The sequence below is a fragment of the Aquarana catesbeiana genome, linkage group LG10 (genome assembly GCF_042186555.1).
Source record: "Aquarana catesbeiana isolate 2022-GZ linkage group LG10, ASM4218655v1, whole genome shotgun sequence".
NCBI lineage: Eukaryota > Metazoa > Chordata > Amphibia > Anura > Ranidae > Aquarana > Aquarana catesbeiana.
In genome coordinates this window covers 252519720-252544063 of record NC_133333.1, presented here as the reverse complement: position 1 = coordinate 252544063, position 24344 = coordinate 252519720, and the positions used below count along the sequence as shown (strand labels likewise).

Below are 24344 nucleotides of genomic sequence, written 5' to 3'. Positions count from 1 at the left end.
TTTACAGTTGACATTGGAAGAGTAAGGGAGGGTAGATCTCCTAATGGGAGCACCTGATCTTCTAAATGTCTGAGAGGAGATTTGAATTCACTCTACTGAGATATCTTCAGTGGTGACATCCGGGTGACACCCGCCAGAGGGGTGACACTATTAAGTAGGAGGGATCGTGAACATGTGCTGCCTGCACAAAACTAGCTTGCCCAGCGTCCTGTAGGACACCATGTTTTACCTCATCTGGACACCATTTTCCACCACACCAGGTGACACCAACCCTAGTGACACCACTGGATATATTCTCGCTTCCCATTAGGTTTCCAGGACCATATGTGAAAGGAAATGTTCCCAATGGGAGACAGACAGAAAAAAACAACACTTCCCTATTCTATGCAAAGCACACAGGAGAATACCTGGCTAACATTCTTACAGGAGACAGAATTTCAAGCCTCCTTTAGTCCTGCATGGCCGGTAACTACACCACTGCAGATGAAACCTTGTACTGAAAGCTGGACATTGAAATATAACGCAGCTCTATGAGAACTGAATGGGCAGACATGACTCTCCAAGACTAGACATATCAACAATAGAGCCAGGCTCTGGAACAGGGCCAGGCCGTCTAAAATAAGTCCAGCCCCAACAGGACCAGACTGAGCAGCAGATTTAGGTTGTGAAACATACCAGGAACACAACAAAACCAGGCCTTGCAACACGAGTCACGACCAGGCTGTCTAACAATAGGACCAGGCAGTCTAACAATAGGACCAGGCAGTCTAACAACAAGACCGGACTATGCAACAAGACAAGGCCCTGAAACAATAAGACTAGGCCATGCAACAACAAAAAACAGCCTGTACAACAAAACAAGGCCCCACAACAGCAAGATCAGGCACAGTAACAACAAGACTAGGCACTTTAAATGCAAAAAGAAGGTTACACTCTGCAACAACAAGGCCAGGCTCTGCAACAGACTGTACAACAAAACTAGGCCCCACAACAGCAAAATCAGGCACGGCAACAACAAAACCAGACTGTACGACAAAACAAGGTCCCACAAGAAGATCAGGCACAGCATCAACAAACTGCACTACAAGAACAGGATCAGGCTAAGCAACAAGGCAAGACTATGAAAATCAAGACCAGAAAACTCCAACAAAATCTGTCCTGAAACAGGACCAGGCTCTGCAACAACAAAGTAGAAACTCCATCAACAAATTCAGGACCCAAAACAAGACCATGAATTGCAACAAGAGCAAAAACTCAAACAAGAAAACCAAGCCCCAAAACAAGACAAGGCTTTGCAAAAACAGGGCCAGGAACCCCAACAACAAAGCCAGGCCCCAAAACAAGACCAGGCACTGCAACAAAAAGACCAGGTTCTGCAGAAACAAGACTGAGCTTTTCAATACCCAAGCCAAGCTCTTCAGTAAGAACGGACACTACAACATGACCAGGATCTGCAAAAACATGACCAGACATGACAACAATATAACTGGGTTCTGAAACAACAAGACCAGGCACTTTAACAACAAGAGCAGGAATTCTGACAACAAACCCAAGCCCCAAAACAAGACCAGGAACCCTAGCAATATACCCAGGCCCCAAAATAAGACCAGGCACTGCAACAACAAGAGCAGGAACTCCAACAACAAACCCAAGCCCCAAAACAAGACCAGGAACCCTAGCAATATAACCAGGCCCCAAAACAAGACCAGGCACTGGAACAACACAAACAGGAACTCCAACAACAAAGCCAAGCGCCAAAAACAGGACCAAACTTTGCAAAAAAACAGGACCAGGAACCCCAACAACCAAACCAAGCCCCCAAAACAAGAGCAGACACTGCAACAAGACCAGGAACATCAACAACAAAAAAAACAGTCCTCAAAAAAGTCCAGGCTCTGCAACAGCAAGACCACACATTACAACAACAAGGCCAGGCTCTGCAGCGACAAGAGCAGGAACTACAACAAAGTCAGGCCCCAAAACAAGACCAGGCACTGCAACAAAAAGACCAGGAAGTCCAACAAGAAAGCCAGCCCCCAAACAAGACCAGGAATTCCAACAACAAAACCAGGCCACAAAACAAGACCGGGAACTGCAACAACAAGAGCAAAGCCTCCAACAACAAAGCCAGGCCCCAAGACAAGACCAGGTACTGCAACAAAAAGACCAGAAACTCTAACAGCAATGCCAGGCCCAAAAACAAGACCCGGCTTTGCAAAAACAAGTGCAGGAACTCCAACAACAAAGCCAGCCCCCAAACAAGACCAGGAACTCCAACAACAAGTCCAGGCACCCCAAGAAAAAAAACCTGACCCCGAAACAAGACCAGTCACTGCAACAAAGATCAGAGCCTCCAACAACAAATCTAGGCCTCAAAAATAGACCAGGCTCTGCAACAACAGAACCGGGAACTCCAACAACAAAATCAGGCCCAAAACAAGATGAGACACTGCAACAAGACTAAGCTCTGAAATAAAACCAGACACTACAACAAGATCAGGATCTGTAACAACAAGACTGAGCTCTGCAACAACAAGGCCATGCTTTGCAATATGAACATGACTTACATCAATGTGTTGCAGGATACAAGCCGGCACTCCGGAACGCAGCCTCTGCCATTGTGTTTTTCCCCTGTGAGCTTTTTAGAAACTGAACCCTGTGAAAGGTAGACGATTTTCGAAGGCGAGAGCTTTCTTTTTATAAGTGCCAAGACTTGTGTTTTATGAGGCAGCCATTAAACATGGAAGGGAACACTGTCCAGGAAGAGAAACCACAGCTTTCAATGGGCTGAGCTGCAGAGCGATAGCCGAATAATAGGCGGCAGGCGGTTTAAATATCAGGAAAAGCACAACACATCAGCAGACTGTCTGCAGTGGTCTCCAGAGAAACATTACGAGTGCCAGCTGGACCAGGTCACAGCAGTCTCACTCGCTGCCTCTGAGAGGGAATTCGAACTTGTAAAAAAGCAGAAAAAAAAAAAGAAAACAGGGAAGTCTTTCATTATGAAGAGAGGGACAAAGAATGCTTGAGAGGGTGGAATGTAAAAATAACAACTGTAATGTTTTATTGATGAGGGTGATTGACTGTATAGGAAACGGAGGAGTCCTCTGCTCACATCCCTCCCAGAATCCCTTTCACCTCAGCACAGGTCAGGCCAGAAGTGGATTTGAATTTAGAAGAAATGGCCGCACACCACTGTAGACCAAAATCCTTTTCATTTGGACATCCTAAAAAACGACAGGAATCAGAATGCTGGGTAGACGCGTTTCGCACACTTCACGTGCGCTTATTCACTAATGGCTTCACGTGCGCTAATGACTAAGCGCATGTGAAGAGTGCGAAACGCGTCTACCCAGCATTCTGATTCCTGTAGTTTTTGAGATGTCCAAATAAAAAGGATTTTGGTCTACAGTGGTGTGCGGCCATTTCTTCTACATTCATTGTGTGCGGAGGCGAGCACCTACTGGATCATTAGGCTTCCTGGTCTCACCTGGAGCGGCGGGTGTGTCTTTTTCCATTCCAGAAGTGGATTTACTGAGCAGAGGAAAGAAAATATGGTGCTATTGTCTACTATACTGCCATTCTCAACCAGGGTTCCTCCAGGGGTTGCTAGGGGTTTCCTTGAGCAATGGGCAAGTAGGTAAGTAGTCACTGACACCAATGATCTGTGAGAGGTGGATTCTTTACATTGACCTCAAATGTAAGGAATATTCTGTCGACCATAACACTAATGTACCTAGAGTTGCCACCTCATCTCTTTAACCCCTTCCCGCCGAGCGTACGCAGATGTGCGTACTCGGCTTTCCGTAGTTATACCGGGATGATGCCCGCAGCTGCAGGCATCATCCCAGTACCGTGGGCGATCGGCTTTCCGGGTATAACAACCGATGCGGCTAAAAGCCGCTCGGCTGTTATACCGGAGCAGCGGGAGGGGACGTCCCCCCCTCCCGCCGCCTCCCGCCGCTCCTACCGGGCCTCCCGTTTGATCGGGAGGCCCGGTGACCAATCAGCTGCCTCCGGCGGCTGGGGGCGGGCTGGAACGAAGCTGTGGGCGGCTTCGTTCCAGCCTCCTAATTGTAAACGTGGAAGCGACGTCATGACGTCACTTCCCGTTTACTCGGCTGCCAATGGCGCCGATTTAAAAAAAAACACACAGTATTCAGAATCGCCGTTTTCGGCGATCTGAATACTTTAAAGTGAAAAGGAGGGATCGGGGGTCTTTTAGACCCCCAATTCCTCCATAAAGAGTACCTGCCACCACCTATTACTGTCACAAGGGATGTCTACATTCCTTGTGACAGCAATATAAGTCATCAAAATGTATTTTTTTTTAACACAATTTATAAATATAAAAATAAATAAAATAAATAAGAAAATTTTTTTTTTAAACCGCCCCCGTCCCCGCGAGCTCACGCAGCAAAGAAAACGCATACGGAAGTCGCGCCCGCATATGTAAATGGTGTTCAAATCACACATGTGAGGTACTGCCGCGATTGTCAGAGCGAGAGCAATAATTCTAGCACTAGACCTCCTCTGTAACTCTAACCTGGTAACCGTAAAAAAAAATTAAAGCGTCGCCTATGGAAATTCTTAGGTACCGTAGTTTGTCGCCATTCCACGAGTGCGTGCAATTTTAAAGCGTGACATGTTTGGTATCTGTTTACTCGGCGTAACATCATCTTTCACATTATAGAAAAAAATTGGGGTAACTTTACTGTTTGGTTTTTTTAAAATTCATGAAAGTGTCCCTTTTCCAAAAAGTTGCGTTTAAAACACTGCTGCACAAATACCGTGTGATATAAAATATTGCAACAATCGCCATTTTATTCTCTAGATTCTCTGCTAAAATATATATAGGGGCGGCACAGTGGTGCAGTGGATAGCACTCTCGCCTAGCAGTAAGAAGGGTCGCTGGTTCGAATCCCGACCACAACACTACCTGCCTGGAGTTTGCATGTTCTCCCTGTGTCTGCGTGGGTTTCCTCCGGGTACTCCGGTTTCCTCCCACACTCCAAAGACATGCTGGTAGGTTAATCAGATCCTGTCTAAATTGGCCCTAGTATAGGTATGAATGTGAGTTAGGGACCTTAGATTGTAAGCTCCTTGAGGGTAGGGACTGATGTGAATGTATAATATATATGTAAAGTGCTGCGTAAATTGACGGCGCTATATAAGTACCTGAAATAAATAAATATATATATATATAGATATATGTATATATCTATATATATATAATGTTTAGGGGTTCTAAGTAATTTTCTAGCAAAAAATACAGATTTTAACTTGTAAACACCAAATTTCAAAAATAGGCTTAGTCATGAAAGGGTTAAACCCGAACACATATTAATTACACAGGTTCTGAGGCTAATTTAATGTAGATAAGGCACCAAGCAAGATTAATTACAACCTTAATCACCCACAGAACCTGTGTAGTTAATAGGTGTTCGCTTTTAAAGGGATGAGATGGGAACCCTAAATGTACCATGAGCTGTAGCTGTAGTAATTATTAACAGAGGTTCCTTGAGACCTGAAAATTGTTTCTGGGTTCCTCTAGGTTTAAAAGATTGAGAAATGCTGGTCAACAGAAGTTACTGGTACATAATTAGTTAGGATGAAGAAAGTCACATGTCCATCCAGTTTAACCAAGAAAATAAAAATAACTGTATCTTCAGACTTGCTAAAATATTGGAGTTCCCATATTGCCATGGTTAGGCTCGGGGGCCAGTAGATATAGCAGTAGTAAGGCTCCCACTGACCAGCAGGTTAAAGCGGGGGGGTTCACCCACACCGCCAAAAAAAAAAAAAAATATTAAAAGCCAGCAGCTACAAATACTGCAGCTGCTGAATTTTAATACATGGCCACTTACCTGTCCCGGGGTCCAGCGATGTCGGCAGAGGACGCCGAGAACCCGCTCGGTTCTCGGCAGCTGCCGCCGCCATCCTAGGTGAGGGAATCAGGAAGTGAAGCGTTGCGGCTTCACTTCCCGGTTCCCTACTGCGCATGCGCGAGACGCGCTGCGCGTCCCAAGTGGTCCCCGCTCTCTCCTGGGAGCTGTGTGTTCCCAGCAGACAGCGTGGTGGGGACGGGAAGTGGCGTAGACTCCCATGGGAGTCTATGCCGGAAGTGGGTGCAAATACCTGTCTTAGACAGGTATCTGCACCCCCCTCCCCCCTGAAAGGTGCCAAATGTGACACCGGAGGGGGGGAGGGTTCCGAAAAGCGGAAGTTCCATTTTTGTGTGGAACTCCGCTTTAAGTAAACAAGCAGGTCAGCCTAGCGGATGACTCAAGGTGCGGGGTTTAAGCACTAACAGTATTCACCAGAGCTCCTGATGGCGGAGGTGGGTTTTGCTGCCTATTAGTACCAGTTCACTGTCCTCAAGATCACCCCACCAGAAGGTGAGCAAGTCGGGGTCCAGTAGTAGATATAGCAGGCAGAGATCAAGCAGAAGCATAGTCAGTAAACAAGCTAAAAGTCGGTAACAAGTGGTTGCAGGTTGGTATCAAGCGGAAGTGTAGTCAAGGAACAAGCCAAAGGTCAGTAACGAGTGGCAGTGGAGATAAGGACAGCTGAAGGTATGCAAGGAGCAAGATCTTGGCTGGAGAGAGCACAATAATCTGGGAAACAAGAAGTGCAAAGACTTAGCTTAAAGTGATTGTAAAGACTCGCTTTTTTTTTTTTTTTTTTTTTTAAATAAACGAGTCATACTTACCTCCCCTGTGCAATTGGTTTTGCACAGAGCAGCCTAGATCCTCCTCTTCTTGGGTCCCTCTTTGCTGCTCTTAGTCCCTCCCTTCTTTGAGTGCCCCTCAGGCAGCAGCTTGCTACGGGTTGTCACCCAAGCCGAGTCAGAGCTCTGTGTATCCATTCAGACACGGAGCCCCAACCTGGCCCTGCCTCCTCTCTCCCCTGATTGGCTGACTGACTTTGATTGACATGCGTGGGAGCCAATAGCGCCTCTGCTCTGTCTCAGCCAATCAGGAGGAGTGTACTGGATAGCTGAGGGAATTGTGGACATTGCTGCAGAGAGAAGGAGCTCAGGTAGGTAATTGGGGGGGGGGGGGGGGGCTGCTACACACAGAATGCATTAAGATAAAAAACCTTCTGCCTTTACAACTCCTTTAAATCAGGAAGTTCATGGGAAAAGCAAAGAGTTCAAGGTTCAAGACACAAGGCAAAAAAGTCCAAAGGATCAGACAGGGAGCTGTCCAGCATCTCAGGTGGCTCAGCAACAAGAGTCCTGAACCTTTATAAAGTCAGTTTACGAACATATCTGCCTTCACACACTAGACCAGGGGTGTCAAATTCAATTTAATTGCGGGCTGCATCAGCAGTATGGTTACCCTCAAAGGGCTGGTTGTATCTGAGGTGCACTATGTACAGAGTGCAGAGTTCAGGAGTGCATCACGTACAGAGTGCAGAGTTCAAAGGTTGCTCTACAAATCTAGGATTTCCCGCTGCAAAACTGGGCACGAGGGCCACATGACAAGGCCCGGCAGGCCGGATTCGGTGCACGGGCCTTGAGTTTAACATGTGCACTAGACTGTCCTAAACCCATATCCATTTTATACTTGGCCATAGTACCCCATCATTGGTGTCAGTGGGAGGAATAGTACCCCATCATTGGTGTCAGTGGGAGGAATAGTGCCCCATCATTGGTATCAGTGGGAGGAATAGTGTCCCATCATTGGTGTCAGTGGGAGGAATAGTGCCCCATCATTGGTGTCAGTGGGAGGAATAGTGCCCCATCATTGGTGTCAGTGGGAGGAATAGTGCCCCATCATTGGTATCAGTGGGAGGAATAGTGCCCCATCATTGGTGTCAGTGGGAGGAATAGTGCCCCATCATTGGTGTCAGTGGGAGGAATAGCGCCCCATCATTGGTGTCAGTAGGAGGAATAGCGCCCCATCATTGGTGTCAGTGGGAGGAATAGCGCCCCATCATTGGTGTCAGTGGGAGGAATAGTGCCCCATCATTGGTGTCAGTAGGAGGAATAGTGCCCCATCATTGGTGTCAGTAGGAGGAATAGCACCCCATCATTGGTGTCAGTAGGAGGAATAGTGCCCCATCATTGGTGTCAGTGGGAGGAATAGTGCCCCATCATTGGTGTCAGTAGGAGGAATAGTGCCCCATAGTTTCATAGCTCCCAACTGTCTCTGATTTCGAGGGACTGTCCCTGATTTAGAGCAATATCCCTCTGTCCCTCTTTCCTCCTCATTTGTCCCTCATTTTGGTCTGATCTATATAGTTGTATATAAAATGCACTTTTTATCTATCAAAAAGTGTTTTCCAGCGCTAAACCTTTCATCTGATTTTTAAATTGCTGCATTTGTAAATTCCAAAAGCCTAAATAAAGGAATCTTAGTGGTAAAAAAAGCACTTGTGGGTTTAACCAATCTTGTTTTTTTGTACAATTCTCATTTAAGGGGGTGTGGCAAGGGGTGTGTCCTATGCCTGCATACTTTTGCTGATAGGTGTCCCTCATTCCCATCTCAAAAAGTTGTGAGGTATGTAATTGGTGTCAGTTGGAGAAATAACCCCCCTATTATTGGTGTCAATGAGAGGAATAGTGCCCCACCATTAGTATCAATGGGAGGAATAGTGACCCATCATTGGTGTCAGTGGGAGGAATAGTGCCCCATTATTAGTATCAATGGGAGGAATAGTGCCCCATCATTGGTGTCAGTGAGAGGACTATTGCCCCATTGTCCGTGTCAGTGGGAGGAACTATGAACTGTTGCTGACGGGGGGGGGGGAGTAATGTCCCAAGGGCCAGGTAAAAGTAAGCAAAGGGCCGCATTCAGCCGCTGGGCCACAGTTTAAAGACCACCACCCTGGGGTAATTGGCTCTGGCTGCCAGACTGTCCTTTCGGTGATGTCACTGGTTCAAAATGGCCACCACCACCATTCGTTGCTGATGACATGGCTCCTAAAATAGTGACTGAATGACTGCTCATCAGTGCTGGACTCAAATATGGTTGAACCTCGGGTGTGAGCAGAAGAAGGAGCTGAACGTTCTCAGGGAATATTGTAGCTTTTAGAGAAGACTTTTATAGCAGTGATGATGGAAAGCTAAACCTTTGGCAAGGAGATGGTGTGGTTGATATATAATAAATACGGAAAGGAACTAGTGGAAGCCACAAAAGGGTAATTAAGGTGGTAGATGGTGTAATCATAGCTCAGAGCTGTCTGGTCTCGTATTGTAAGACGCAACACTTACAAACCCCGAACACAAGTCACGCCAATGACGAGCGCTGCCTCCCTGTTGTGATCCGGCCCTTTAATTACATGTAATACTAGCAACCTACCCCTTTCCATCTATTAACTCCTCTTCATCTTCCTCAACATCAGACGCGGCGCTCGTCCGCGGAGGGCACGATCGGGTGGAGACGTTTCGGGCCAGGATGGAACCTGCAAGGTTCATTAAAACAAACAAGAATTAAATACATCATGGAAAGTCTTTTTTTTTTTTATCAAATAAACACCTAAAGAGACCCTGTCACTAACACATAAAAGCACAGAAAAATCAAGTATTTCAAATACAAAATAAAATACAGATAAAATAACAAGTAAAGCTTTTATTCTTTCCATTTTCTATTCACTTGCCTTTGAGCCAGCTAGAAATTTTGACTACAGCAGGAAAGTCAATTCTCTAACACAGTTCGCTTCCTCGCTGCACATCACAGCCCTCTCTTCTTGAGTGTTTAACTACTGTCAATGCTGGCCCAGCTCCTCTGCCCCCCCTCCCCTCACCCCCCACATAACCTTTTATGTAGCTACAAGGGGAGGAGAGAAAGGGAAAACAACAGAGTGTTACTTGAGTGAGTCTGCTGGGGCTGCGGACATCACATCCAAGATGGAGGGGCCCAGCACCAGTCTCAGGGCTTTTGGATGAGGGGAGGTCGGGGAAGAGATGAGGACTCTGATGTGGAGAGGGGGGGCGGACTGAGGACTGTAATGTGCGGGGGGGCTGAGGACTCTGATGTGGAGAGTGGGGGGGGACTGAGGACTGTAATGTGCGGAGGGTCTGAGGACTCTGATGTGGAGGGGGGGTGGACTGAGGACTGTAATGTGCGGGGGGGCTGAGGACTCTGATGTGGAGGGGGCAGACTGAGGACTGTAATGTGCGGGGGGGCTGAGGACTCTGATGTGGAGGGGGGGGAGACTGAGGACTGTAATGTGCGGAGGGGCTGAGGACTCTGATGTGGAGAGGGGGGGGGGACTGAGGACTGTAATGTGCGGAGGGGCTGAGGACTCTGATGTGGAGGGGGGGGGGGACTGAGGACTGTAATGTGCGGAGGGGCTGAGGACTCTGATGTGGAGAGGGGGGGGGCTGAGGACTGTAATGTGCGGAGGGTCTGAGGACTCTGATGTGGAGGGGGTGGACTGAGGACTGTAATGTGCGGGGGGGCTGAGGACTCTGATGTTGAAGGAGGGGAAACTTAGGATTCTGATGTGAAAGGGGGGATGAGGACCCCCTTTTGTGTGTGTGTTGGAGGGGGGGGCGACTAAGGACTCTGATATGGAGGGGGGCCGAGGACCCTGTTGTGCAGAGGGGGGACTGAGGACTCTGATAAGGAGGGGGGCTGTGGACTCTGGTGTGGAGGGGGGACTGCGGACTCTGATGTGGAGAGGGGGTCTGAGGACTCTGATGTGGAGGGGGGGACTGAGAAATCTGATGTGGAAGAAGGGGAAACTTAGGACTCTGATGTGAAAGGGGGGCTGAGGACTTTGCTATGAATAGGGGGAACTGAGTACTCTGATGTAAAAGGGGGGAACTGAGGACGTAAAAGTGTGGGGGGGGGGCTAAGGACTCCAACGTGAAAGGGATTGAGGGCTGAGGAATCGGATATGAAGGTGGGGGGGGGGGGGAAGACTGCTGACTCTGATTTTGAGGGAGGGGGAAACTGAGGACTCTGATGTGAAAGGGGGTGGGGCTGATGACTTTGTGGTGGAAAGTAAGGGGGGATGCTGAGGACTTTGATGTGAAGGGGGTGGTTGCTGAGGAAGTAATAGTGGAGGGGTGAGGGCTAAGGACTCCAATGTGAAAGGAATGGGGAGTCCTAAGTTGGGGGGACGACGACTGAGGACTCTGATATGAAAGGAAGGGGAAACTGAGTACTCTGATGGGAAGGGGGGGGGGGGGGGCTGAGAACTCTGTGGTGTAATGTGCGGGGATGCTGAGGACTTTGATGTGAAGGGGGTCATTCCTGAGAAAGTAAAAAGGGGGGGGGGGGGGTGAGGACTCCAATGTGAAAGGGATGGGGAGTTTTATGTGTGTGTGTGTGGGGAAGAACTGAGGACTCTGATATTAAAGGATCGGGACTGTGGACTCTGATGTGAAAGGAAGGGAAACTGAGGACTCTGATGTGAAAGGCGGGTGGGATAGTATTGCAGACTCCGATGTGAAAGGGGGGAACTGAGGACTCTGATGTGAAAGGCGGGTGGGAGAGTATTGCAGACTCTGATGTGAAAGGGGGGCTGAGGGGGCTGAAGAGGGTGGTTGCTGAGGAAGTAAAAGTTTGTGTGTGTGTGTGTGGGGGGGGGGGGGGGTGAGAACTGAGGACTCCAATGTGAAAGGGATGGGGGGGTATGGACTCTTATGTGAAGAAGGGTCCCTGATGTAAAGGGGGGACTCTTATGTTAAAGGGTGTCTTATGACGTGAAGGGGGACCCCATTTTAGACTGGGGTGCCTCGAGAGTTAGCAAACTTTTACAGGGTGGCCGTGACTAAAAGAAATGCGGATTTAGTTCCAAGCATCACTCAATGTGTCACTTTTAGAGGCAATAAGTCCACCAGGGAATGCAGACTCTGCACATCCATACAGGAAAACGTTGTTCATTTTTTTACTTAAAAAGGTCGAAAGTGCAAATCTTATTCAAAGAATACAAAACCGACTTGGCGGATGGCTCTAAATTTAGCCCCAATACAGCCCTGTGAGAACGTCTGGACGGGAAAGGACAATAAACATCTGAAATCTTTGCAGAAATCCTCAGCGAAGGCACGGATTTCGAAACACTCTTGAATTCCGGCCAAGCAAATCTCACGGATTTGCACTCAAAGTGTAACGGATTTGGGCTGTACGGGTGCCAGCGACGGTGCTTTGGCAGTAAAGAGGTGCCTCGGAGCTACGAGATTATCGCAACCTCCAGGTCACATGACCAGGTTCTCCACATTGATATGATTGAAGGGTTCCGGTCAAATGTGGACATTTTTACATTTAAAGTATCTCTAATGCCGCGTACACACGGTCGGACTTTCCGGCATACTTGGTCCGGCGGACCAGAGTGTGCCGGACAATCCGCCCGTGTGTAGGCGCCGGCGGACTTTTCCGGCGGACTTTTTCCCAAAAGCCCGCCGGACCTAGATTTGAAGAAAGTTTTAAATCTTTCCGCCGGACTCAGTTTCGGGCGGAAAGTCCGCTCGTGTGTGTGCTGGTCCGACGGAAAGCCCGCTCGTGTGTATGCTGGTCCGACGGACCAGATACGACACGAGGGCAGGGTATTGCATCTCGCGCTCGCTGCAATAGGAAAAACACATTTTCCTATTGCGGCGAGCGCGGGGCATACCAGGCCCTTAGGTCTGGTATGGATTATAAAGGGAACCCCCTACGCCGAAAAAACGGCGTGGGGTCCCCCCTAAAATCCATACCAGACCCCGATCCGAGCACGCAGCCTGGCCGGTCAGGAAAGGGGGTGGGGACGAGCGAGCGCCCCCCCCCCTCCTGAACCGTACCAGGCTGCATGCCCTCAACATGGTGGGTGGGTGCTTTGGGGGAAGGGGGCGCCCTGCGGGGCCCCCCACCCCAAAGCACCTTGTCCCCATGTTGATGAGGACAAGGGCCTCTTCCCGACAACCCTGGCCGTTGGTTGTCGGGGTCTGCGGGCGGGGGCTTATCGGAATCTGGGAGCCCCTTTAATAAGGGGGCCCCCAGATCCCGGCCCCCCACCCTATGTGAATGAGTATGGGGTACATGGTACCCCTACCCATTCACCTAGGAAAAAAGTGTAAGTAATAATACACACTACACAGGTTTTTAAAATATTTTATTAAACAGCTCCGGGGGGGGATCTTCCTCCGGCTTCGGGGGTCTTCTCCCGGCGTCCGGTTGGTTCTTCTCCACTCTCTTCTCTCCAGTTCTTCAGCCGGCTCCTCTGCTGTCTTCAGGTAGCTCTCTTGCCAGCAGAGGTCCGGACTTCTGGGCTTCTGGGCTTCTGGGCTTCTGGGCTTCTCTTCTCCAGATGTTGACACGACGCTCTCTCCGGCTGGACTGCTCTCCGAGGGCTGCGTTGTGACTTATATAGGCGGAGACCCCGCCCCCTTTTGATGTCACAGTCCCTGGGCATGCTGGGACTGTGACGTTTTAGGGGGCGTGGTCACTGGGTGATGTTGACCACGCCCCCTAAAACGTCACAGTCCCAGCATGCCCAGGGACTGTGACATCAAAAGGGGGCGGGGTCTCCGCCTATATAAGTCACAACGCAGCCCTCGGAGAGCAGTCCAGCCGGAGAGAGCGTCGTGTCAACATCTGGAGAAGAGAAGCCCAGAAGCCCAGAAGCCCAGAAGTCCGGACCTCTGCTGGCAAGAGAGCTACCTGAAGACAGCAGAGGAGCCGGCCGAAGAACTGGAGAGAAGAGAGTGGAGAAGAACCAACCGGACGCCGGGAGAAGATGAAGCGGAGGGACCCCCGAAGCCGGAAGAAGACCCCCGAAGCCGGAGGAAGATCCCCCCCGGAGCTGTTTAATAAAATATTTTAAAAACCTGTGTAGTGTGTATTATTACTTACACTTTTTTCCTAGGTGAATGGGTAGGGGTACCATGTACCCCATACTCATTCACATAGGGTGGGGGGCCGGGATCTGGGGGCCCCCTTATTAAAGGGGGCTCCCAGATCCCGATAAGCCCCCGCCCGCAGACCCCGACAACCAACGGCCAGGGTTGTCGGGAAGAGGCCCTTGTCCTCATCAACATGGGGACATGGTGCTTTGGGGTGGGGGGGGCCCACAGGGCGCCCCCCTCCCCCAAAGCACTCACCCCCCATGTTGAGGGCATGCGGCCTGGTACGGTTCAGGAGGGGGGGGGGCGCTCGCTCGTCCCCACCCCCTTTCCTGACCGGCCGGGCTGTGTGCTCGGATCGGGGTCTGGTATGGATTTTAGGGGGGACCCCACGCCGTTTTTTTCGCCCCCCACTAGACCCACCCGAACCACCCACTGCGGGACTCTGAAAACAGGACAAGATGGAGTAAGGGATGCTCCCATAAGGAGTTTTTCAGGCTTCAGGGGGCAGCAACATGGCCTAAACATGAGCAGTTCCCAGGTCTATAAGACAATGGAAGGTGACAGGATGGCAGAAGGGAAGCTCCCATAGGGAGTTTTTAGGTTTCAGGTGGGACCAACATGGTTTACGGATATGCAACTTAACTTTTTTACTGGGGCCCCTTAAGTGTTCCCTGGTTTCATTAACCATATAGGGTGCACTGTTTGCATTTTCTCAGTGCCAGTTGGCCAAGGAGTGGAGGAGTTAAACAATTAGACCACCATGAAGAATGCCTCCCCCTTCTAACTAGTCCCAGACATGAGCACTTTACAGGTCTATTGTACAACGGAAGGTGGCTCCAGTACTAGACCCACTCATACCACTTCTAGCACAGTTTGGCCACACCCACCATTTGGCATGGTACACTATGGTTCCATGAACCATACAGGGGATACTGTTGGCCAAGGAGTGAAGTTGCTCTCTGTCCATCACCATATTACAGACAGAGCACCACAAAGAATGTCTCTCCTTTCTAACCTGTCCTAGACATGAGCACTTCTTAGGTCTATGGGGCAACAGCAGGTGGCATTCCGCACTAGAGCCACCCAAATCCACTCACTGCAGTGCCCTGAAAACAGGACAGGATCGCTGAAGGGAAGCTCCCAAAAGGATTTTTTTAGGTTTCAGGTGGGACCAACATGGCCTACAGGTATGCAAATTAACTTTTCTACTGGGGTCCCTTGATTGCATGAGATGTTATATGCACAAGGTGGACCAACCCTCTAAGTGTTCCCTAGTTCCATATGGGGCACACTGTTGCAGTACCTCAGTACCAGTTAGGCAAGGAGTGAAGGAGTTACTCTCTATCCATAACCATATTACAGACAAATGGAGCACCATAAAGAACATCTCTCCTTTCCAACCTGTTCTATACCACTTCTAACACAATTTGACCATACCCACCATTTGGCACAGTACATTTATAGTCCCTCCTACCACTCTATCCCCTTTGAGGCACCAGCAATAGACCCCCAACCCCATACCACCCACTGAAGCATCCTGAAAACATGACAGCATGGGGTAAGAAAAGCTCCAATAAGGAGCGTTTTAGGCTTCGGGGGGAACCAACATGGTGTATGAGTATGCAACCTAACTTTTCTACTGGGGTCCCTTGACTGAATGGGCTGTTATATGCACAAAGTTGATTTAACCCTTTAAGTTTCCCCCGATTCCATGAACCATATAGGGCGCACTGTTGGAGTTATCTCAGCGCCCACTGTAGAGTCCCAGAAACAGGACAGAATGGGGGAAGGGAAATATTTTTTTAGGCTTCAGGTGGGACCAACATGGCCTACGGGTATGCAACTTAACTTTTCTACTGGGGTCCATTGATTGCATAGGCTGTTATATGCACAAGGAGATCTAACCCTTGGAGTGTTTCCTGATTCCATGAACCATATAGGATGCGCTGTTGGTGTTATATCGGTGCCAGTTGGGCAAGGAGTGAAGGGGTTACTCTCTATCCATAATCATATTACAGATAATTGGAGCACTTCCCAGGTCTCTGGGACAATGGAAGGTGGCCCCAGCACTAGACCCACCCAAACCACCCACTGCAGCGTCCTGAAAACAGGACAGGATGGAGGAGAGGGAACCTCCCATAAGGAGGTTTTAGGCTTCAGGGGGGACCAACATGGCCTAGACATGAGCACTTCCCAGGTCTATAGGACAGCAGAAGGTGACAGGATGGCAGAAGGAAAGCTCCCATAAGGAATTTATTGGCTTCAGGTGGGACCAACATGGCTTATGAGTATGCAACTTAACTTTTCTATTGGGGCCCCTTGACTGAATAAGCTGTTATATGCAAAAGGTGAACTAACCCTTTAAGTGTTCCCTGGTTCCAAGAACCATATAGGGTGCACTGTTGGTGCTATCTCAGTGCTAGTTGGGCAAGGAGTGGAGGAGTTAAAAAGTTAGACCACCATGAAGAAGGCCTCCCCCTTCTAACTAGTCCCAGACATGAGCACTTTACAGGTCTATCGTACGACGGAAGGTGGCTCCAGCACTAGACCCACCCATACCCGTTCTAGCACAATTTGGCATGGCACTTAGTTCTGCCTATCGCTCCACCCCCTATAGAGTTGAGCTTTAGCCTCTGAGTAGATGTAATAGAATTAAATAACTTATGAAGCTCCATTGTAGGTTTTATTGTGGCATGGAGGTATAATAAACTCACATTAAAGCAGCTCTGTAATCATTAATAAATCACTAAAACGCATTTTTTTCAATGCAACTGAATTTGGCCATGGTTTAGCCTCCTGTAATTTGTACAGCAGAGCTTAGACTGGCAGAGGGAGAGGCAGGAATGGGAGCAAAGTAAGCAGAGTGAGCAGAGGAATAATCTTGCCAGTCTGCCACTGCTCTTTTATTGTTCACTCAGCAGGAGGTGGGAAGAGGACACCACTTTATTCTCTGACTCTACGTGGTGTCATCCCCCTGGCTATGCTGTGTGGCAGAGCTGTATAAACCTCAAGAATGGATGGACAGAGATACAAATCAGTCATGTTCCAAAAGTGAACTTAGCCTTCAACTTGAATGCAACATTGTCCCAGAAGAGGAATCTTCCAGGGCACACAGTATAGTCCATGGTGATTTCCAGGGACAATTCTCCTGCCCCCCCCCCCCCCCCCCCCCCCGGCTGTGGCCCCAGAGCTCTGCGGTGTTGAGTAGGCACTCCGCCCAGCACCCTGTATTTGGAAACACCTGGTGTTATCTGGTCCTTTACAAACAGCTGTGTACGAGATCCTAATTACTAGGCAGGTCTGCGGAGAGCTTGGAGACCCTCGTCAGCCCCGGAGACATCCAGAACACACCCTAGAAAACAAGCACAGACACACTCAACCGCAATCCCGTCTTCCTCCAGACGGGCGCACCGTGCCGAAATAATTACAACACAACAACGTCTCGGAAAAAAAAAAAGGAACGTATGTCTTAAAGAGGAACGGATGGCAAAATACTGAGGCAGGATTTGAAGCTGAACTCCAGGAAAGCTAAAAGTCCCTCCTTGTATTGGGGCTGTGCCCACACTGCAAGGGCTCAACGCTCTAGATCAGGAGTCTCCAAACTACGGCCCTCCAGCTGTTCAGGAACTACAATTCCCATCATGCCCAGTCATGTCTGTGAATGTCCGAGTTTTACAAGGCCTCATGGGACGTGTAGTTCCACAACAGCTAGAGGGCCTTAGTTTGGAGGTCCATGCTCTAGAGAATGGGAAAAAAACCCTGCTAGACAGGTCCTGTATGATAACATGCATCTGTATGAACAAAAGTTTAAAGTGATTCGAAAGGTTGTTGTTTTTTTCTTTTTAATTCAAAAAATGTTATACTTACCTGCTCTGTAATGGTTTTGCACAGAGCATCCCCGATCCTCTTCTTCTTGGGTCCCCCGCTGGCGCTCCTGGCTCCTCCCCCTTGAACAGTGCCTCCAATAGCAAGCCACTTGTTATGGGGGCATTGGTGCGTGCTCGTTTCCGAGCTCAGCTCTACGCATCCATAAGACACATAGAGCCACAGCTCAGCTCCGCCCCTGCTCCCTCCTCATTGGCTCACTGGCATTGATTGATAGCACTGGGAGCCAATGGCTTACATAACATTGCTGTGTCTCAGCCAATGAGGAGAAAGAGACCCGGGACAGCTGAGGCTCCCGTGCACATCGCTGGATCAAGAAGGGGCTCAGGTGGGTATAAGGAGGGCTGTGGGGGGGAGCTACACACAGAAGGTTTTTTACCTTTATGTATAAGGCTGTATGGGTATACAGGATATAAGGCTGTATGGGTATACAGGACCTAAGGCTGTATGGGTATACAGGATATAAGGCTGTATGGGTATACAGGACCTAAGGCTGTATGGGTATACAGGATATAAGGCTATATAGGTATACAGGATATAAGGCTGTATGGGTATACAGGACATAAGGCTGTATAGGTATACAGGACCTAAGGCTGTATAGGTATACAGGACCTAAGGCTGTATGGGTATACAGGACATAAGGCTGTATAGGTATACAGGACCTAAGGCTGTATGGGTATACAGGACCTAAGGCTGTATAGGTATACAGGACCTAAGGCTGTATGGGTATACAGGACATAAGGCTGTATAGGTATACAGGAAATAAGGCTGTATGGGTATACAGGATATAAGGCTGTATGGGTATACAGGACATAAGGCTGTATGGGTATACAGGATATAAGGCTGTATAGGTATACAGGAAATAAGGCTGTATGGGTATACAGGATATAAGGCTGTATGGGTATACAGGATATAAGGTTGTATGGGTATACAGGATATAAGGCTGTATGGGTATACAGGATATAAGGCTGTATGGGTATACAGGACATAAGGCTGTATGGGTATACAGGATATAAGGCTGTATGGGTATACAGGACATAAGGCTGTATGGGTATACAGGATATAAAGCTGTATGGGTATACAGGATATAAGGCTGTATGGGTATACAGGATATAAGGCTGTATGGGTATACAGGATATAAGGTTGTATGGGTATACAGGATATAAGGCTGTATGGGTATACAGGATATAAGGTTGTATGGGTATACAGGACCTAAGGCTGTATGGGTATACAGGACCTAAGGCTGTATGGGTATACAGGATATAAGGCTGTATGGGTATACAGGACAGGTACACTCTGCCACCCGGCAGGCACAGTCCTCCACGTGGCACAGTGCAGTTTTGGCCACCACAGATGTTCTTCAGCTCTCAGGCTACCGCTTGCCAAACTCAATGTCATGTGTCTCGGAGGTTCCTCTGTAATTTTCTGTGTAATTACAAGGCTATGTATTTTATTTATGACCCCTGTGACTTGGCACTGTGTCACCTCCAGACGCACACCCAGTGACCCCGGGACACAAGAAGACACGGGTCTACCGGGAACAGAAATGTCCTCGTTACACGGTACCAGCCAGCAGTAGGAGCATGCAAAGGGGGACTGGGTCAAGGAGTCCCTCCACGGTCAGAATTAAAGTGTGACAATGGATGAACCCTTTAAAACTGAAAAAAAGTTTTAGCTTTAGATACACTTTAATTAAAAAAAAAACTCAATTAAAGCAGCACTAGGCTCCCAAGAGGAAGCTAGTACCACTTTAACACCCCCCTCCGCATGCAGAATTGGCTGCAGGGTAGTCTGGGAGAGAAGGTCCAGTTCGTCATCAGAGCTGACCGCCTGCACCAGGAAAAGAGAACCAAGATGGCGGCACGGGACCAACGTGGGGCCCACTAATAGCAGATCGCAGCAGGATGCTTGTTTGGCTGTGCGGGGGGAAATGGTAAGTGAAAAAAAACAAATGTGTGTGTGTGTGTGTGGGGGGGGGGGGGGGCAGAGTTGAGCACCGCTTTAGGCAGAACTGCCGTTTCACTTTAAGCCGTATCGTTCTTGTAAGTTTTTACGGTGCTGGAACGCGCTTTAGTCTGCGAATGGATCGAATGCCGTGAGTGATATTCCCTTTTTACAATGAAAACAAAGCCGGCTTTAATCAAAGCGTTTCCATGAAAGGTGATTTGTCTCCCCGCCACACCTCACATTAAAATTCAATCCTGCGTTAGATCAAATTGCCATCTACAGAATCTTCTCTGAAACTGCGGGGGCAAGCCGCCATATTACATCTCGCTGGAGATATTTACTGCTTGAAAAGGAGATTTAAATAGGGGGAGGGGGGGTATGAGGTGTGGCATTAACCACTTGAGCTCCGGAAGGTTTTACCCCTTCAAGACCAAGGTATTTTTTTTTCTATTCAGCACTGCGCTACTTTAACTGGAAATTGCGCGGTCATACCACACTGTACATAAATGACATTTATATTTTTTTTTTCACACAAATAGAGCTGTCTTTGGTGGTATTTGATCACCACTGCGATTTTAAGTTTTTTTTTATTATATAAACGAAAAATAAATTGAAGAAAAAAACATATACAGTATCTGACAAAAGTAAGTACACCCCTCACATTTGTGTAAATCTTTTCTTCTATCTTTTCATGTGACAACACTGAAGAAATGACACTTGTCTACAATGTAAAGTAGTGAGTGTACAGCTTGTATAACAGTGTAAATTTGCTGTCCCCTCAAAATAACTCAACACACAGCCATTAATGTCTAAACCGCTGGCAACAAAAGTCAGTACACCCCTAAGTGAAAATGTCCAAATTGGGCCCAAAGTGTCAATATTTTGTGCGGCCACCATTATTTTCCAGCACTGCCTTAACCCTCTTGGGCATGGAGGTCACCAGAGCTTCACAGGTTGTCACTGGAGTCCTCTTCCCCTCCTCCATGATGACATCACGGAGCTGGTGGATGTTGGAGACCTTGTGCTCCTCCACCTTCCGTTTGAGGATGTTCCACAGATGATCAATAGGGTTTAGGTCTGGAGACATGCTTGGCCAGTCCATCACCTTTACCCTCAGCATTAGCAAGGCAGTGGTGGTCTTGCAGGTGTGTTTGGGGTGGTTATCATGTTGGAATACTGCCCTGCGGCCTAGTCTCTGAAGGGAGGGGATCATGTTCTCCTTCAGTATGTCACAGTACATGTTGGCATTCATGGTTCCCTCAATGATCTGTAGCTCCCCAGTGTCGGCAGCACTCATGCAGCCCCAGACCATGACACTCCCACCACCATGCTTGACTGTAGACAAGACACACTTGTCTTTGTCCTCCTCACCTGGTTGCCCCCACACACGCTTGTCACCATCTGAACCAAATACGTTTATCTTGGTCTCATCAGACCACGGGACATGGTTCCAGTAATCCATGTCCTTAGTCTGCTTGTCTTCAGCAAACTGTTTGCGGGCTTTCTTGTGCATCATCTTTAGAAGAGGCTTCCTTCTGGGATGACAGCCATGCAGACCAATTTGATACAGTGTGCGGCGTATGGTCTGAGCACTGACAGGCTGACCCCCCCCACCCCTACAACCTCTGCAGCAATGCTGGCAGCACTCATACGTCTATTTCCCAAAGACAACCTCTGGATATGACGCTGAGCACATGACCTCAACTTCTTTGGTAGACCATGGCAAGGCCTGTTCTGAGTGGAACCTGTCCTGTTATACCGCTGTATGGTCTTGGCCACCGTGCTGCAGCTCAGTTTCAGGGTCTTGGCAATCTTCTTATAGCCTAGGCCATCTTTATGTAGAGCAACAATTCTTTTCTTCAGATCTTCAGAGAGTTCTTTGCCATGAGGTGCCATGTTGAACTTCCAGTGACCAGTATGAGAGAGTGAGAGCGATAACACCAAATTTAACACACCTGCTCCCCATACACACCCGAGACCTTGTAACACTAACGAGTCACATGACGCCGGGGAGGGAAAATGGCTAATTAGGCCCAATTTGGACATTTTCACTTAGGGGTGTACTCACTTTTGTTGCCAGCGGTTTAGACATTAATGGCTGTGTGTTGAGTTATTTTGAGGGGACAGCAAATTTACACTGTTATACAAGCTGTACACTCACTACTTTACATTGTAGACAAGTGTCATTTCTTCAGTGTTGTCACATGAAAAGATAGAAGAAAAGATTTACAAAAATGTGACTGAGGGGTGTACTCACTTTTGTGAGATACCGTACAATTAATTTTTTTTTAAATCTAAGTTCTTCATAAGTTTTGGCCAAAATGTATTCTGCTACATGTCTTTGATGAAAAAAAAAAAAAAACCCAATAAGTGTATAGTGATTGGTTTGTGTGAAAGTTATAGTGTCTACAAACTATGGTATATATACAGGAATTTGTATTTATTTTTTTTTGTACTACTATGGCGGCGATCAGCGGCTTATAAAGGGACAGGGATAAGGCGGGCAATCTGACACTGACATCACCAGTGACACTAAACCTGGAAGCAGGCAGTGACGTATGGGTACATCGTTTTGCCTGCGCGTTTCGCCCGTCCCCAGTACATTGCAGGTGGGCGGCCTTTAAGTGGTTAAAGATAAAATAACAGAACCAGCTTCTGCTACAATATTCACCTTCAGTTCAGAGATTTCCCCTGCAGTCCTTTTTTTTTTTTTCCCAGCCACTAGATGTCCTCGGTCTGATGGCCAGCATCATTCAACCCACTTCCTCTGAGCCCGAGTCATCCTGGACCCGCCCCCAACCTGTGATTGGACAGTTGAAAGGAGAAGCAGAACAGTAATGCGCTTGTCTCTCTGTCACTCTGCTCTCTCCTCCTAGCAGCATGCTTCTTGTCAGCACATGAAATGATTGGCACCTTGTGCTTCTTCACACATTCCAGCCCTGCTGTACAGAGACTGTAATTCAGATTCATGCATGGATTGTGTGACTTTCTATTGATTGATACAAAATGTATACATTGTTACCATTATTTTGCATTTCAATTACAACGATAATTAATTTTATTTAAATTAATGATAATCAAATAACTTGATTTTGCTTTTATTTAATTCCTGTCCTCTGATTATATAAGGGCTCCCAATGGTAGTTGTTTTGAAAAACAAAATACTACCTGTTTTTATTATAATTATAATGCCCAATACCTGGTGAGAGGCCGTTGTCATCAAACCTTAACAGAGGCCCCTATGTGTATTCTGTTGTGATTTTAATATACATTGATTGCTCAAGCCCTGAAGAAGGGGGAGACTTTCCCCCACCCGAAATGTGTTGAATGTATCTCCTGCTTTTAGCCATTAAAGGTTTCAAAAAGACTTCATTGTGAGATGAACTTTTGTACCCGGCGCTCCTCCATACAAATTCAAGAACCTACTATCTGGCAAGCTCTTCTTTGTGTCGCTATCAGAGAGGGAGCATTCTAGGACCCGAATAGGGTCCACCCATATTAGACCTTATGCATGGATTTGCTTTACAGTAGATCCATCAGAACCAATTTTTACTTCTATAGGTCCAGCGCTATCACATACATATCAGGCATTGACTAATAAATGGACTTCTCCATTTGGACTTTATACAGGTTTGGCTCTCCTTTATCTACATTCTTCTTCCTAATCCATTGAGTCCTGGAGAAGCCAAGAGTCATCACACTTCCAATTACTGACCTCACATTCCACAATTATTTCTACCACGCCTTTGAGATTCGGCACATCTCTACCCATATATCGAATAACTTGGCACTTGTGATGTCGGTAAAATCATCTGCTACCCTAGTCCAGCTTTTCTCAACCTTTTTATCCCAGAGAAACCAAGAAAATAAATATCAGGTCTCGAGAGAGCCTCTACTAAAATCAATTCTAAAATCAGGGTCAATGGTAAAAATGCCCCTTACATTGGTGGTCAGAAGTAACAATGCCCCCCTTACAGTGGTGGCCAGAAGTAACAATGCCCCCCTTACAGTGGTGGTCAGAAGTAACAATGCCCCCCTTTACAGTGATAATCAGAACTAACAATGCCCCCTTTACAGTGGTGGACATTGATAGAGAGCTAAAAAAGATCATTGGTGTCATGCCGCTGGTTCTGCCAAGTAGCGCTGGTCCTGGAACTATGTAGGCACCATTAGATAGGAGGTCAACCAACCACAGCTCAAGAAACCCCTAGCAATCTCTTAAAATAACCTTAGGGTTCCATTTCATGGAACTCTGGTTGAGAATGGCTGCTCTAGACCAGCTTTTCTCAACCTTTTTACCCCAGAAGAACCCGGAAAATAGTTTTCAGGTCTCGAGGGAACCCTTACTAAAACTATTTCTAAAACCAGTCAATGGCAAAAATGCCCCTTACAGTGGTGGCCAGAAGTAAAACTGCCCCCCTTACAGTGGTGGTCATTGATACAGAGAGCTAAAAAAGATCATTGGTGTCATGCCGCTGGTTCTGGCAATTAGCGCTGGTCCTGGAACTATATAGGCACCATTAGATGGGAGGTCAACCAACCACAGGTCAAGAAAACCCATAGCAATCTCTTGAAATAACCTTAGGGTTCCATTTCATGGAACTCTGGTTGAGAATGGCTGCTCTAGACCAGCTTTTCTCAACCTTTTTACCCCAGAAGAACCCGGAAAATAGTTTTCAGGTCTCGAGGGAACCCTTACTAAAACCATTTCTAAAACCAGTCAATGGCAAAA

The 24344-nt window shown here is 47.8% G+C and overlaps 1 protein-coding gene across 4 annotated transcripts in view; it reads right to left on the bottom strand.

Annotated features, from left to right (window-relative positions):
- Positions 1 to 24344, bottom strand: part of PLEKHG5 (pleckstrin homology and RhoGEF domain containing G5) — a 355104-nt gene that overhangs the window by 166510 nt on the left and 164250 nt on the right. For all 4 annotated transcript variants that reach the window (XM_073603639.1, XM_073603640.1, XM_073603641.1 and 1 more), the window contains one exon: positions 9309 to 9411. In XM_073603639.1, the coding sequence (XP_073459740.1) occupies positions 9309 to 9411 (103 nt within the window). The remainder of the gene's footprint in view (positions 1 to 9308; positions 9412 to 24344) is intronic.